Below are 14,926 nucleotides of genomic sequence, written 5' to 3'. Positions count from 1 at the left end.
GGACCCAAAACAGTCACCAGCAATCTTACCTTTCCCCGCACGAGGGCCTTGTAGGCAGTGCGAATGATGAGATAAGACCAGATGATATGCAAGATCTGCAAGGTTATCAAAAGCCCATTGAATAGCCACCATGAAGGATAAGGACCAATCAACTCCCAGCTTTCAAATAGGGTTGTATTCAAAATCCTAAAAGAGATCCAGAAACACATTACAGATCAGCTGTGGTGGTAAGACAGCTCCCAGCTCTAAATTAAGATGACTGGCCAGATGCACAACAGTTTGTATCTCATTTAAGCATCTGTTGCTTTGCTCCTGTCAGAGTGGCGATGCAGCTAGTCTCTTTCCAGAGTCAGGAGACAGCTTAAAGCTAATTACAAACATTTGAACTGAGCAACAAACAGGAGAAGATGTGAATGTTCTGCAATTTGGTTACACATACAGATCTGCTGCCAATTTCCTTCTTAAAAGCACACTCATTTATAATAACTTTACAGGAAGTGATGCCAAGCTGCACTGGTCATCAAAACAACAGTTAACACATTCATACTTGGGCAGTCTTCACCCATATTTAACTATCAGGAAGGAATTTTGTTCCCAGTAGGCCTCCCTCCCTGGGCGCTATTCTCTTCCCTCAGATCTTTATGGGTTCCTCCTGCCAAGCTGGAGGACTAGAAACTGCTTTACGGACAAAGCTTTGTGCTTTCTTTCATTACTGTTTTGCTGTTCTTGTCGCTGGGAGTTATTGCCAGTACTTAAGTAATTTAATAAACACTTTAGATTTTATGAAGTAGAGAGGTATGGAGAAACCTTTAAAGACATCATTAATTTCACATAGCTTTCAACATTTCACAAGAAAAGAAAAACAAGTCTTTCAAAGAAGAACCCAAGTGCCCCAACATGCAGCTACAGAAATATCCAACTCAGCCAGTTTAGGGATGAGTTAAATGCAATTCCAGAGATCTGTTGATGTTTTATACTACTAATTAGGGAAGGGAATCCATGTGAAGTAAATAGCATGGGGTCTGCAATACCGCTGCAAGCTTGCCAGATTTCTCTACAAAGTTAAGGAATTACATTACAGCCAGTGGAAAATACATTAAAGATTTACAGGACTGCTGAGCAATAGCATGATGCAAGAGCATCACCTTATGACAGACAACAGCAATAAAAACAATGACAACTATCTCATCTGTCACTGGAAGGAGCCTATGAAGACATAAGAATTAAAGCTCTTCCTTATCCAGACTCCTTTGATGCATTTACTGGAAAACAAGCAAGAGCTTTAATTGCAACCCTGATACCAAAGTGTAAACATTGTTTCTGCCTACTGTCAAGGCACCCAAAAAGAATGGGAATGCAACCTGCCCATTGCCTAGGAAATAAATATATGCAGTAAAACTGAAATAAACTGAGTAATAATCAGGTGTAACCAAATTTTCACCACTCTTTCAACAGTAACAAGAAGTGGATAACAGCTCATCAACAGAAGAATCACCAAGCCTGACCTATTGAGGTGAGAGGGAATCTCATTATAGGATGATTAGCTATAAGCCATTTAGGCAGGGTTTTACCCCCCAAGAAACCCAAGACCTCGTTCAGGCTCTGAACAGTCGTGACAAGGATACGACACGAGTGTCAAAAGAATCAGAAACTGCAACGATGACTAAGCCAGATACTCAAAAATCAAATTTAACTCAAGAGATCATGCCTCATTTGCAACTATTTCCAAAACTCTTAAGAGAAGCAAACAACCCTTCAAGTCTTTCAGAGCAGATACCGGCTGACTTGGCTCCAGCTAATAAGCACTGTCATCACTTTGCAGTAGGAAGAGAGGGGCCAGCTGTGCATTAGGATTCTAGTCACTTTTCACACCCCCTCAGCTGACTGTTGAGAGGTTTCTTCATGTGCCTGGTTGAATGTACTGCTCCAAACAGTACTTGGGTTATCTGCAACTTCAGGCTGCCTTGAGGGACAGGCTGGAATGCTTGCAAGAGGTCCAAACCCAAAGGCTTTCCTTAAAGGATTGGAAAAACAAACAAGACCTTAGAGCTCAAGGTGCTTACCAGAAAGGATAAATGCCCAACCGTGTAACAATGAATACGACACCAAAGAGCATGAAGAAAGCATCACATAGACGTTGGTACTTGGCATAATTGGCTAGCTTTGCAGCCTAAAAGAGACAGGAAATATAAGAATATTATTCCCTTTGTGCACTCATGTAATTACCAGGTTGTAGAGCCTCAAAAACCCTCCAGCCATCACATTTGTAAGGAGTTTGGAACACTTGGGGATTATTCTCAGCACTAAAGCAGTTATGAGGAAAAGCTGACAAGGCAGGATCAGCAGCACAAGTTCTACGGCGTATTTAATGCAGTTTATCAAGAATGGGAACGTCGGCTTGCTCCCCTGAGACCACGCTAGCATTAGGTATGCAAAGATTTGAAAGGAAACTCACCTCTAAAAGGAAATCTGATGCATCATGGAGGCACAGCACCAGAGTTCCAACCCGCACCATATTATTCATATAAGAGAACGTAATGAGTCCAATTGTAGCCAAATGATGGACGAACATGATCAGGAAGTCCTGGAAACAGGAAAGAAAATTAATGAAGACTCTTTGGCTGTCAAACAAATACAAAGGTCTGGAACAGAGCCACAAAACTGACTAACTGGGGTCACAGGATTACTTCAGTTCAGACTCTGACTCCACTTTATACAAGCACAGCTCATCACACAACATCAGCCGTCATCACTAAGGGTTCCAGAAAGCATTTGTGCTCCTGTGAAGTCAGAACTCTGCATAAAGGCACAGCACAGCCTCTGGCATACACATGCAAGGTAAGGATAAGTATGCCTGCAGACCCCACTGCAAAGATTGACAGGACAACATATGGCCCTTATTTTTGGCTCCTTTTGGTTTTACAGTTATATTGCTAGTCCTTTCAGCTCTTGGCACAAATTTTAAGTACGCTGCTGTTAGTTTTGTCAGTGTGCAAAAGCCTGCCAGAGCATAGCAGGCATGGAACACAAGATAACCCAACAGCAAGAACTAGGCCACTTCATTAAAAAAAATGTTCACAACCCACATCCACTCAGGGCTGGTTTCCAGTCCAGCCCCCTGGGTACAACACTTCCATGTCAGTGTACCTTACCATGATTGCAGTGGGAAATGTAATCCACTTTGTTAAAGTCAGAGTACAAATTTAAACATTATAAACAGTATCGCAGACACTGCTTATCAATCCCTTTCTGCAGCTCCAAGATACTCTGTAGTGCCTCATCTGCTAACATTTCAGTACTGAAAAAAATCCCAAACTTTTCTTTTTGAACAGTCAGTGCAAGAATTGGGATAATTTCCCACTTTACAGTTTGTATAACAGAAGCAATAAACCATGATTTACTATTAACTGTTTTCCAACAGCAACAATAAGCCAAATCCTAGAACGCAGCACAATGGAATTAGATTCCAGCAATCAAAACCAGTCATCATTCTGCTACACACACAGATGAAAAATTACTTTCAAAAACCCATTTATTATTGCTTCATTGTTTGCCATTTTCTCACCCAGCTCAACAAGGTATGCTTTGTGCATCTCATTTTCATGTTTTCTTCAAGCCTTCTAATTAAATCTATTTTTACACAATGATTTGATAACTTTTTATTTGGAGGTATCGAGTGATTCTGTTCTTTCCCCTGGAAGGTGAAAGGGACTCTCAAGGATATACCAGGTTGCGTACTAGGCTTGCTCCTCCCTTTCCCCAGGACTGGGTAGCGATTACAGAAGGAGGTAGGCTGCACAAAGACGTGAGTGAGGAAGAAAATACAGTTACTGCTATGCTTTAGCTTTACTGGCCAGGCACACTCACATTTTTTGTTAGTTCTATCTATTTAGCAAAGTGGTTAGTGCAATTCTGGTTAAGCTCACCTTCCGTTTAATGTCTGTAAACTGAGAAAACATGAGAGACCAATAGAAGGCCAGCTCCAAGATATAGTAATAATAAAGCCTGGATGTTAGAGGCTGGAAAACAAACAAAGATAGCATAGTTAGAAGACAAAGTACTTTAAAATTTACATTAAAATCAACTCCTTCACTCCTTCCCATCCCACTCTGTTCCTCCAGAATGCTGAGGCATAAGTTAAAAGATCCAGAATTAAGGTTTAGTAAAAACAAGCTTAAGCAACTGACGTCTTGCTCTGTGCTTAGTCACACAAACACACTTGTGTGTTTGAACTTTATTCAAAAGAACTAATATTCCCTTATCAATATTGACAACTCATACTGTAGCCTCTTGGATTAGGAAAACCAGGCACTGAAGCAGACTGGTTGGCCTCTATACAATCATACTTGCTGCATAATGAAAACAACAGAGTAAATAAGTCACCGGTATAATTTTATGCATAATTTTATTTTTCACTTTTAATAATCTCAGCAGCAAGTACACATAAAATGAATACGAACTCAGTCAGTTCTAGCTAAGGAAACACTGCTGTTGACAAACCTAAGACATGAAGACTAAATGCCACCTTTGTGCCTTCCAAAAGGGATGGCTGTTCACTCACTAGAAAGCTTAAGAGGCTGCAGCCTGTGCAGCATCCACCCTGCAGAATAACGAGTCGCGCTCAAGTCTACTGAGTTTCAATCCGCTACCATTAACAAAAATATAAAAACTCAAATTGTGCAAAAAGTTGTAATCTAGTAAGTGTTTATCTCCTACCTGAAAAGGGTAGTTGTACCAGCACTGTCGTGTGTCCCAAAACCAGGGTGCCTAAAGGCAAAAAGTTAAGTTATTATTCTACTGGGTTTTTCTTCCCTATCACCTAAGGCTGTTGACCCCTACAGCACTGTTTCACTGAAATTTTATCTTGATTCTATCATTCAAGCTAAATTTATTGTAAAACATCCTAGTGATTTAAAATACTCTTTCTGCAGTCAAAGGCAAGTTATACTGCAATGGGAATTCAAAGAATAATCATATAGCTCTAATAATAATAAAGACCCAAAGAGATGAAGCTGTATCCCTTCAAGAGGGAGATAACAAAAAGACATGCAGCTCTCCATAGCAAAAAAAAACCAACAGTTCTGTCCCAGTCTGGGGTAACAGGACAAATAAGTTTCTAATATTTCCATAATAACAGATCTGTATAGAAGCTTTCCTAGAGTGTAAAGAAGGTCCTTGAACAGAAACCCCAGGATCTCAAATAAGGGAATACAAAGATGACTATCACCACTAACCACCCCTTGTTTTAAGCTAGGTGCAAGGCCTGAAGAAGCGACACAGGTAGTCATGGCCCCTATATTCCAGCAGGACAGCCATAATCCTGCTGCACGCCACGCAGAACAACAAGGGTGGGGGTGACAGACCAACTCACCGTCCAGAGAAATCTGATTCCATAAAAAAATATACTTAAATAAAATGTAAATCTCCACCTAGAAAAAGAAGCGAAAATTAAACTTATGAAATAGAAATAGCTTCTGGTTAACGTTTGTACCAAAAACTGGAACAATTGTGAAAAAAAACACACCCAAGCCAGTTCTGACACCTGAAAAGCTTTCCCCCACCAAATGGTAATCCTTCATTTGTAAACATTTCATGTAAGGATAAAACTATTTTAGAGTTGTCACACCGCACACAAGTTTGCATCAACAGCCAAGCTTGAAATAAAGTTCAGAATGAACATGCATCATTCATATGCTTTAATATACAATAACAAGATAACAAGATAGTCATTGTTATCCAGAAGGTATCCTAATATATATATTTGTCCCTCTTACCTTGTGGCTTTAAGTAGACAAAACCATACTGGGGGGAAGAATTAATATGAAGAAAGTTACTGGAAAGGAAAGAAACCAGCACAGAAGAAATAACAAGTCAGGAAAAAAATATTCAGGTGCTACTACACTAACAGAGGTAACTGCAAGCATTCAGAAAGAAACAAAGAACAAAAGAATGAACTGAAATGAAAAGAACAGGAATCCAAGAAGTGTCTGTGTAAGAGTATATACATCATTGTGTAAGCCATAAGGTCATTCTGTCTGGGAACAAACGCTGGCCTACAACACAGCTGTGCAGACAGCAGACTTGTCTTCAGTATAATTACTCAAGTTGTGCACATGCATATGCACACATGCACACACATGCACACTGAAGTGCTACGTTTGCATTAAGGACCTGGTCCACTATCTAAAGCGGCTCATCGTTGCCAGGAATAACTCCTGTACATGTGTTCTCATCTCTCATGCACATATACAAACTATTTTAGAATACTTGAATTCTAAAAAGCCCTCCTAACTTGCACATATACAAACTATTTTAGAATACCTGAATTCTAAAAAGCCCTCTTTCATTTGCTTACATAAGAATTTATCTTCCACCAGCCAACCCCAAGACACTAGTTTAAATTAGCAGCTGACCACAGTTTCAGTTAGAAAAGAGAACATACATCTGGAGCTTTAAGATGAAGCCACGTCTTGGCCTCTGCACAAACATACATGCTCTCACAAAATTTAGTGAGGGTGGTGGGTTTGTCCTGGTTCCTCCGATGACGAAACCAGCGCTGGATCTTTCGAACATCCCAGTCTAGCTGCTTTGACAAGCCTTCTAACCTTTTTCCATCTGGAGACTGAAGGAAAATGAAATAAGTGTCATTTCTCCTACTTCTCAAGCTACTTGCAGTTCGAGATCCCCTCTGTACTATGACAGAAATGATGCACAGGTAACAAAACACACACACTAGGAAGGCACTATGTACAGACTAGAAGCAGGAACCCCTTGCCACGAATGTTCATTCAAGTTTAACCTTCATAAGCCACTAATTACATAATTATTCAGAATGCTTTTGGTTTAACATTTCCTCATCTATTTCATCATTTGACAGCACATTATGACAAAGAATGCAATTGTTCTGTTTCTCAATTTGAGGGGAGAAGCTTTCAAAATGTCCTGTCCTACCTGTTAAAACTCGCACATCAATTCAAACAGCACAGAACTCAAGAAGATCAAACTCAAGTACATTTAAGGGTTGCTACTCACTGCAAATTCAGTGAAACTTTAAAGAGTTTAATACACTAGATATTTGTTTATTCCAAAAGAGCATTGTAGAGATGGCGTTATTTCTGTTACTAAAGTTTATAAATAAAATTAAATTTGAGAACTGAAATAATGTATGATAAAGAACATATCACTTTCTCTGACTGGAAACTCTACTGGCAATTTATTTGTTTGAATAATGACATAAATGGATTTATAAGAGACAAAGCGAACAAAACCTGATAACTACCTCTAAAATGGCCCAGGGGTGACATAAAGCCACGTTAGTTTCAGATCACTGTCCTTTTAACAAGCTCTGCCAGGGAGCTCTTACAACTGTAAGATGATAAACACATTTTACTACTGGAGCTACATACAAACCCAAAAACCTACGCAGAAAGCTGATTTAATAAAGAGTCACCAGACTGTTCAACTGAAAAGCAAAATCATCTGTCATTCAATTTTCAGTATTGAGACCACGACTTTCCTGTAATTGCATCACAGACAGATCTCTCTGCACTTTACCAGGCTTTAATGGTTCGGGCTACCTGACACTTCTGCATTGGAAGTGAACCTGCCTCAAAGGAGAATTTACAGAGCTCCGATTTCAGAACAGCAGTGAAATCTTCCCCCTGCATCAGTGCCACCCTACATTCCGAGTCTCCAACAGCAGACACAAGCCTACTGATACAGTTTAAAGCAGCTGTGTTTTCATAAGCTAAATAAATTTTGCACAGCATGCTTCCTCATGGGTTTCCTAAACATTAATTTCAAGGATATCCCCTACATAAAAGTCCTCCCCACAAACGGCATCAACTCATAGGGACTTTTTAGTTCACACGTCATTCCAAATGCCTCAAAACGTCAAGTTCCCATGAGGCAAGTTTTAATAAGGGTTTCATAGAATTTCCCTTCCATTCACTGAGCGCTTTATCTGCTCCGCGCAGAATGAAGTTCAGCATCACCAAATCAGAACATAAAACCTTCCATTTCATTATCTTTAATGAAAATCTATCATGCTGTCTGCGTGGATTTCACTGTCAACACTCAATAGAGCACAGAGCGTGTGGAATTGTGCAATTCTGAAGTGAAGGGGCACTCTCAGCTTCAGTGAAAGAAAGTCCACGAAACAATCAAAAGAAACACCTACTGTCAATATTAAATGTCCTACCCTTTGTCAAGGCACACTCCCATCACTGAATGCTTTCCTTAAATAACTGACTTCTACTGTGACAGCTGTTGTCCAATTCCACAGTAGATGGCAAAAAATAAGAGGAAGGCATTCACACAACTGGCCAATAAAACCAGCAAAGAAACAGATCTCAAGGAAAACAGCAGCACTTTTCCAATAGAAAGATAATGGGAAATTTCTTGTTAATCCAAGAATTACCACCTGTTACAGGAATAACAAAGGCAGGGAACTAAAAGAAGAAGCCTCGCACCTTTCTAAAGGGAACATTTTTTACTCAAAAAAAAATTCTTCTATGCACAAAAGCATAGGTCAGCCATAAAGAGAATTTACTTTGCTACCGGAAGGACGTGCCAGAGGCAAAGTAAAATAAGAAAGAGCACGCTCATTGTGCATGCAGTGTGAAATGCATTTCTCTCAAACTAGGAAAGTGGAAGCAAAAAGCGCCGTTTCCCCCCCCCCCCTCCCCCCGGTTCTTACTTATAGGCCTCCATTTCTAGCAGAATTTGAAGCGCGACTCACCTTAGTGATGGATGTAAACACCTTCTCTAAAATTGCATTGGGCTGGGCTCTGTGAGGTCCACTGTCTTGAATGCCAAGGTTTATGGCACATGGCTTGGCAATAAACCTGAAAGAGTTCCAAAGAAGGAGCGAGATTAAAACAAGATACCCATTTCGCTCCTCTGACTAAAGCAGAAGGACCCTGACTTGTCACCAACTGCAAAACCTATCCAAACAGCTTTTGAAGATCTCCACTCACTTTGCTGAAAGAAACTTCACAGGTGAGGTAGTATCTTTTATTAGTCTAAATGGTAACTGCAGACAGCACCTACAGTATACACATCTAAAATGAAAAATTAAATCTTAATGTCCTTGGCTTGTAAGGATCAGAATGTGTGATTCTCATTACTCAGAAATAAATTAATAGATCACTGATAGGAGTCCTCTGCGAACAGAAATGCTAGAGCCCTTGTAGCCCTATAAACAAAATGCTTTATTTCCAGAATGCACCTTGGTGGCACTTAGCTCAGAAAAAACGGGAAGTTCAAGTGACACAGTTCCTAAAAGACATGCAGGTTTTTCAGTTTGGTTTTTTTTTGATGTTTTATTGGGTTTGGGGGTGTTTTTTTTGTTTTGGGTTTGGTTTGTTTTTTTGTTTTTTATTTTTCTCAAAGACAAAAAAAAGTGGCTTATTTCCTTTGAGAGAGTAAGGAAGACGTAAGAAGTCGTTCAGTTTGAAAGACCCGAGATCTCAGTATCTCACTCAGCCCTCTATGCACCGCATATTCCAAAAGCTGATCCAACACTATGAATTTTATAGCACAGACACTCTGAAAATAAGCCTGGCTTTGCAACTAAAATGAATATATACATGTTCAAAAATTAATAGGTTTTGCTGTACCTTCGTGTCAAAATGATTCTAAAGGAAATGTATGTATTACCTGAGCACATGAATCATTTTCTCTCCTGTTGGTGGGCAAGAGAGGCGAGTTTCAAGAAGCAATTTGTATTATTTTTTTAATCAATTATTTTGAGAGAGAGCAAAGAACCTTTTTCTGAAAAACGATTCTGAAAAGAACCCAACATTTGCATCATTAAATCTATTCTGCTTCCAAACAGAATTGTTGCAGAGACAACTGAATTGAAGACAACAAATTCCACATATGTATTCCATTTAGCAGACTCAGAGTGCCATCAAGCAGAAAAATGCTTTTTCCGACCACTACATTTGTTACCATTTCTCCTTGTGTTTAAAAGGAGAGATTGAAATTCAAGAGAATCACAACTATAAGTGTTCCACCAGCAATTATTCTTGGGAGTACGTTGTTAGTAGTTCAGTAGCAAACAGCTAAGACTGGGTTTAAGAACAGACACAGGTTGTGGGGTTTTCCCCTTGAGAAATTACAGATCAGCTCATGACTAATCCTAAAGGAACTCCCCTGCTCTCAGAAAATACTAAACAACTAATCGACGCTGCGACCCCAGGTTTCACTGTCCTGCGCCATTTCTTCATGCGTCCTGTTCAACAGTTGTAGCTTTAAAAAAAAAAAAAAGAAAAGAAAAAAGGAAAGGGTGATTTCCTTTTAGCTTGGCTCAAAAGCCTCACTGCTTCCTCTATGATCTATACCACCAGCCAGGAATCATGTTCTGATGTTATGCAACGTTTGGCTGCACCCCCATAAAAGTGTACATCTTCATACTCTTCTTTCCTACAGGATATACCACAACAACAAAGAAGTACACATGTGCAATTTACAGGATGCCCAATATTTTCATTTCATTTTTTGGGACACAGTGCTTGCAGCTCTATAAAAAATAGAAAATACTCAGTTTGGGTCAGTTTCCTCACCTAAGAGAGGAAAGCTGAAAAATCTAAAAATCTGCACATTCAATTACTTTATTATTCAGGAGAGTCTTCTTTTGCTTTAAGAACAAGTAATGAAGAGAAGGAATGGTTAAGAAAGCTCATAGTGATCCACACAAAGTTTTGGTGTTATTCTAGAATTCAAAACCTGAAGCATCAAGGAAAGAAGAACCAGCATCTCAAAGAAGGATGCAGAAATAATTCACTTTGGGACCTAAAGATTGCAGAAAAAAAACCCCAAACCTCAAAACTTTTCTTAAGTAGTAGGCTTCCTTCACTAGCAGGCATAGGGAAAAAATACAGATGTTTCCAGAAATGGGGGGCGGGCAATAAAAGTCAAGAGTAAGCCACAGGCTACAGACACAGCACAAGACTCAAGTTACTCAGTCAAGCATGCGGGTGACCAAAGAGCAAACCAAAACAAAAAAAACCCTGCAAACATTTCTAGGTGCACAGAAGCAGCCAGACATCAACAGCAGCAGACAAGTCACAACAGTGGAGGTAGTCCCAGCCACAGAAACAGGAAGGAAAAAGGATGGCAGCAATGGATTTCATTACTTTTAAGGAAGTCTAACCCAACACAATAATGTAGCTTCTCTAACTCCACAAGTAATGGCTTCGTACAATGGAACTGCAAATGACAACTGTCCTTCCGCAGCACTGCCTGGGCAGCCACGCAAGGGGTTTTTACCCAGGCTAGGCACGGCTGGCTCACGCTCACGAGTCCACTGAGTGGCCACAGGCCAGTTGCTTTGACCAGTTACTACCTTGCAGGTGGAATACAAAGTGAACAATCAATCCTGTTGTCAGTCACAAAAATATCGAGACAACATACCATTTCCTTTGGGTGTTCATTAAGGAAAACTCATGCTTAAAACCTCCGTGGCACTTTGTATTTTTGTCCACAGAACAGGTCTTCATATGTGCAAGTCTTGCACTGTATCCCACAGAGAAAAAATCCGCATAGCAACAGCAGTTAAGCACCAGAAGGAAAAAAAAAAAAGCTGCCCATATAGTAGGATTTCCATTCTTGGGGATATTCAAAACTGAACAGCACAAGACCATGAGCAACTTGAATTGACTAAAATATTGGCCTTGCTTTGAGGAGAGGATTGGACAAGGTGACCTCCAGAAGTCCCTTTTAATCTAAATTATTTTATGATTCTACAGAAATCTTAACTGCAGCAACTATTCCCAAGGTCAACTTACTGCCACACCTTCCTAGCAAGGAATTATCGTCACTCAAATACTTATATTACACTTTTCTGAACAGGTATCTGCTCAATGGCTTAAGTCATACCAACCAAGCTACCTTTTTCACACTAGTTATCAAGGTGGACTGATTTTGAAACCAACATAAATTTTCAAGCACACAGACTCATAACAAATATTTCTCAGGCCTGTTCTACTTCACAAACCCAAAGGCAGAATCATTCTTTATGGAACATTCCAGTTTGTCTAGTGACTCCCTATTACAGCTCTGAAAAGGAAGAAAAATATGCGAAATAGTAATATTTATAAAGTATGCACTCAAAGTAAGAGTTCATCTTTCTGAAACCTCTCAGATTCACTGTGTTAAGATTAATCCACCTCATTCCACAACCATCCCTAATTTTCCAGACAGACCTGATGACGTAACATCTAAAATCACTTTTGTGTCCCCCCCCGCACTTGAGCACAAGTTGCAGATCCCTCCTCAGACCTGTAGAGTAACAAGCATATCTGTTACTGGAGGCCACTCCAGTGTAATTATAAACACATCATATGAATAACAGGCTCCAGGTTTTTGCAGATACCTGGGATTATTTTTTTTTGTGCCTGCAGTGGGATAAGATACATAAGGAGAAATAACAGCAAGTATAACCAAGAAAAAAAAAAAAACAAAAACAAAACCAAACTCATGGGCAGAAGTCCTTCTTTATCTTCTCTGCACAAAAATCCGCCCCCCTACCACTGAGTCAGGGCTTTACCTTCCTCTACAAGTCTTGCCTCATCTCTATAGTCATATACTTCCCACAGACAGTCAGCCTAATGAATATTTTACCAGCATTGTGATGCAAAGGTTAATTTATAAGAGCATCCACTAACAGAAATACGTGTCAACGTTACAAGTGTCACGGAAGCAGTTCCTCACATTGAAGATCTACAGCAAAAGGAGAGAGAAAAGAAAGAAATTAAGAGAAGCTAAAACAAAAGAGCTGCACAAGTATGTAATTCAAGTTCTGAGTCATCAAGTCCGATTGCCAACTGTGTGTCAAGGAAGATATTTGACACAATCATCCCCAAAGCCTGAATCGGGGTAAATGCACAATGGGATATTACTAAGACAAATCTGAACTTTCATGACATGTTCAAAGTGGCAGGAGAAGAAAGAAAAGCCTTTCTTAAAAAATGTGGTCTTTTAAAATAAGCATACTAGAAACTGCTCTGGATGTTGCTCTCACAATCTGCTTTCACTTCAGGATACCACCATTAAGACACACAAGCAAAGACAGCTGAAAAAAGGAACAACCCTCTCAGGAACCAGGCCGTGGTCTCTAGGTTTTACTGTGTAGGCAGAGGACTTCATCTGTCATTTGACTCCTCCCTAAATTAACACCGCAATGGAAATTTCACAAACCAGGTAGACATTATAAGGATAAAGCAGTTGCTACCAGGATTGTGTTACCAGGTGCGGTAGGATGCACTGTATCTCTCCTAACATCTCATACTCTCAAGAAAAAAAGAATCCTTTGCACTTCTTCCCCAGACTAAGACACCAGGACTAAACAAAGCTTGGAAAGCGAGGAGACCTTCTTACAATATCCCTTTCAGGGGTATCATTCTGTCTCACAGCTTCCTTTCCTTGTCTGCTGGCAAGCGTGAACATTTGGCTAAGACCAGCACGCCAAGCTGAGATGAGATTTTGGCACTGCCACGTGTGTTCCTGGGTCCTCTACACTGGTTTGAACTGCCAGTACTTTTATGAAGCTTTTTTTTATTATTATTTTTTGGAGAAAGATAAGATTGAGAAAAAAAGAGCCTCTCAAATTTCTCTCCTGCTCTGCTGACCTGCTTCATTTTTCTCCTCAGGTCACCCATCTTTTTACTTCACCCCAGCCCCCTCTTACTAATTTCTGAAAGCTCAAGAAAATTCACACTTCTTACAAAAAAACCCACAAAACAACAAACTCGATTCCTACTCACTTTAGTCCTACAGCCTTTTTCACGCTTAGAAATACTTCTGACCTTTCAATGTAGAAATTTAAGATTAAATCAATCTCTAATGAACTACTTGAACGGGAATACAAGGTATCTTGGTCTGCTTCACCTAACGGTATTCCTAAATAAGCCGCTTTACTAATTAGTACCTATGTCACCCACACAGCCTGCCCTGCGTGTGGCTGTAAGAGATATACATCGCAGACAGGATAAACCTCTGCCCCAGGGAAGAGTTAATATCATATGTTTATGGATACTCAAGTAAATGAGAAACACTGTATGACGTGTTTACGGGCAGATATGATGATCTGCACGCACTTGTGCCCTGCCTGAGATGCAGGGGATGCACAAACTGTTTAATAATACACTAGGCCATGTGAACAAGCCCTATTTCCTCATCCAGGAACTCACAAGGAAAGTACAATAGAGAGACCAGCACCACATGCAAAACAACTGCGGAGTGGCAGCAGCCAGTTGTCTCTCACTCGCCCTGCTGAGGTTCTCCTGGACAAGGGGAGAAATAAAACAGAATTCTCAAAACTTTTTTCTTGCACTACCCCACCACAAGGTACCGCCAGCCTGGGGAAACAATGCCAAGGGAGAAAGGAGCCCAACGGATGTTGTATGTCATGACGGACACAGCACGGTTCCTGGGTTACACAATACAATCATAGATTCGTCTAGGTTGGAAGGATCATCGAGTCCCACTGTTAACCTAACACTGCCAAGTCCACCACTAAACCGTGTCCCTCAGCACCACAAATACCCCGCCTTTTAAACACCCACAGGGATGGCGACTCCACTACTTCCCTGGGCAGCCTGTTCCAATGCTTGATAACCCTTTCAGTGAATAAATTTTTCCTAGTATCCATCTTACACCTCCCGTGGCACAACTTGAGACTATTTTGTCTTGTCCCATCACCTGTTCCTTGGGAGAAGAGACCAATCCCCCTTCGCTACACCTCCTTTCAGGTAGTTGTAGAGAGTGGTAAGGTCTCCCCTCAGCCTCCTTTTCTCCAGGCTGAACACCCCCAGTTCCCTCAGCCGCTCCTCATAAGTTCTCCAGACCCTTCTTCTTGTGCTCCAGACCCCTCACCAGCTTAGTTGCCCTTCTCTGGACACGCTCCAGCCCCTCCATATCT

The 14,926-nt window shown here is 40.5% G+C and overlaps 1 protein-coding gene across 1 annotated transcript in view; it reads right to left on the bottom strand.

Moving 5' to 3' along the window:
• The window catches only part of CERS5 (ceramide synthase 5), an 18,012-nt gene extending 3,597 nt beyond the window's left edge, over positions 1-14,415 (bottom strand). Inside the window, exons 1-9 of the mRNA XM_009883205.1 lie at positions 14,347-14,415; positions 8,741-8,905; positions 6,492-6,622; positions 5,372-5,429; positions 4,717-4,767; positions 3,927-4,019; positions 2,456-2,584; positions 2,064-2,170; positions 30-186 (exon numbers count right to left, since the gene is read on the bottom strand). Coding sequence (XP_009881507.1) covers positions 30-186; positions 2,064-2,170; positions 2,456-2,584; positions 3,927-4,019; positions 4,717-4,767; positions 5,372-5,429; positions 6,492-6,622; positions 8,741-8,905; positions 14,347-14,415 — 960 coding nt within the window. The remainder of the gene's footprint in view (positions 1-29; positions 187-2,063; positions 2,171-2,455; positions 2,585-3,926; positions 4,020-4,716; positions 4,768-5,371; positions 5,430-6,491; positions 6,623-8,740; positions 8,906-14,346) is intronic.
• Between the last annotated feature and the right edge of the window lie 511 nt (positions 14,416-14,926).

This window comes from Charadrius vociferus, unplaced genomic scaffold, assembly GCF_000708025.1.
Source record: "Charadrius vociferus isolate BGI_N301 unplaced genomic scaffold, ASM70802v2 scaffold564, whole genome shotgun sequence".
In the NCBI taxonomy this organism is placed as follows: Eukaryota; Metazoa; Chordata; class Aves; order Charadriiformes; family Charadriidae; genus Charadrius; species Charadrius vociferus.
The sequence above is the reverse complement of the archived record's forward strand: the minus strand, read 5'-3'. Positions and strand labels throughout refer to the sequence as shown.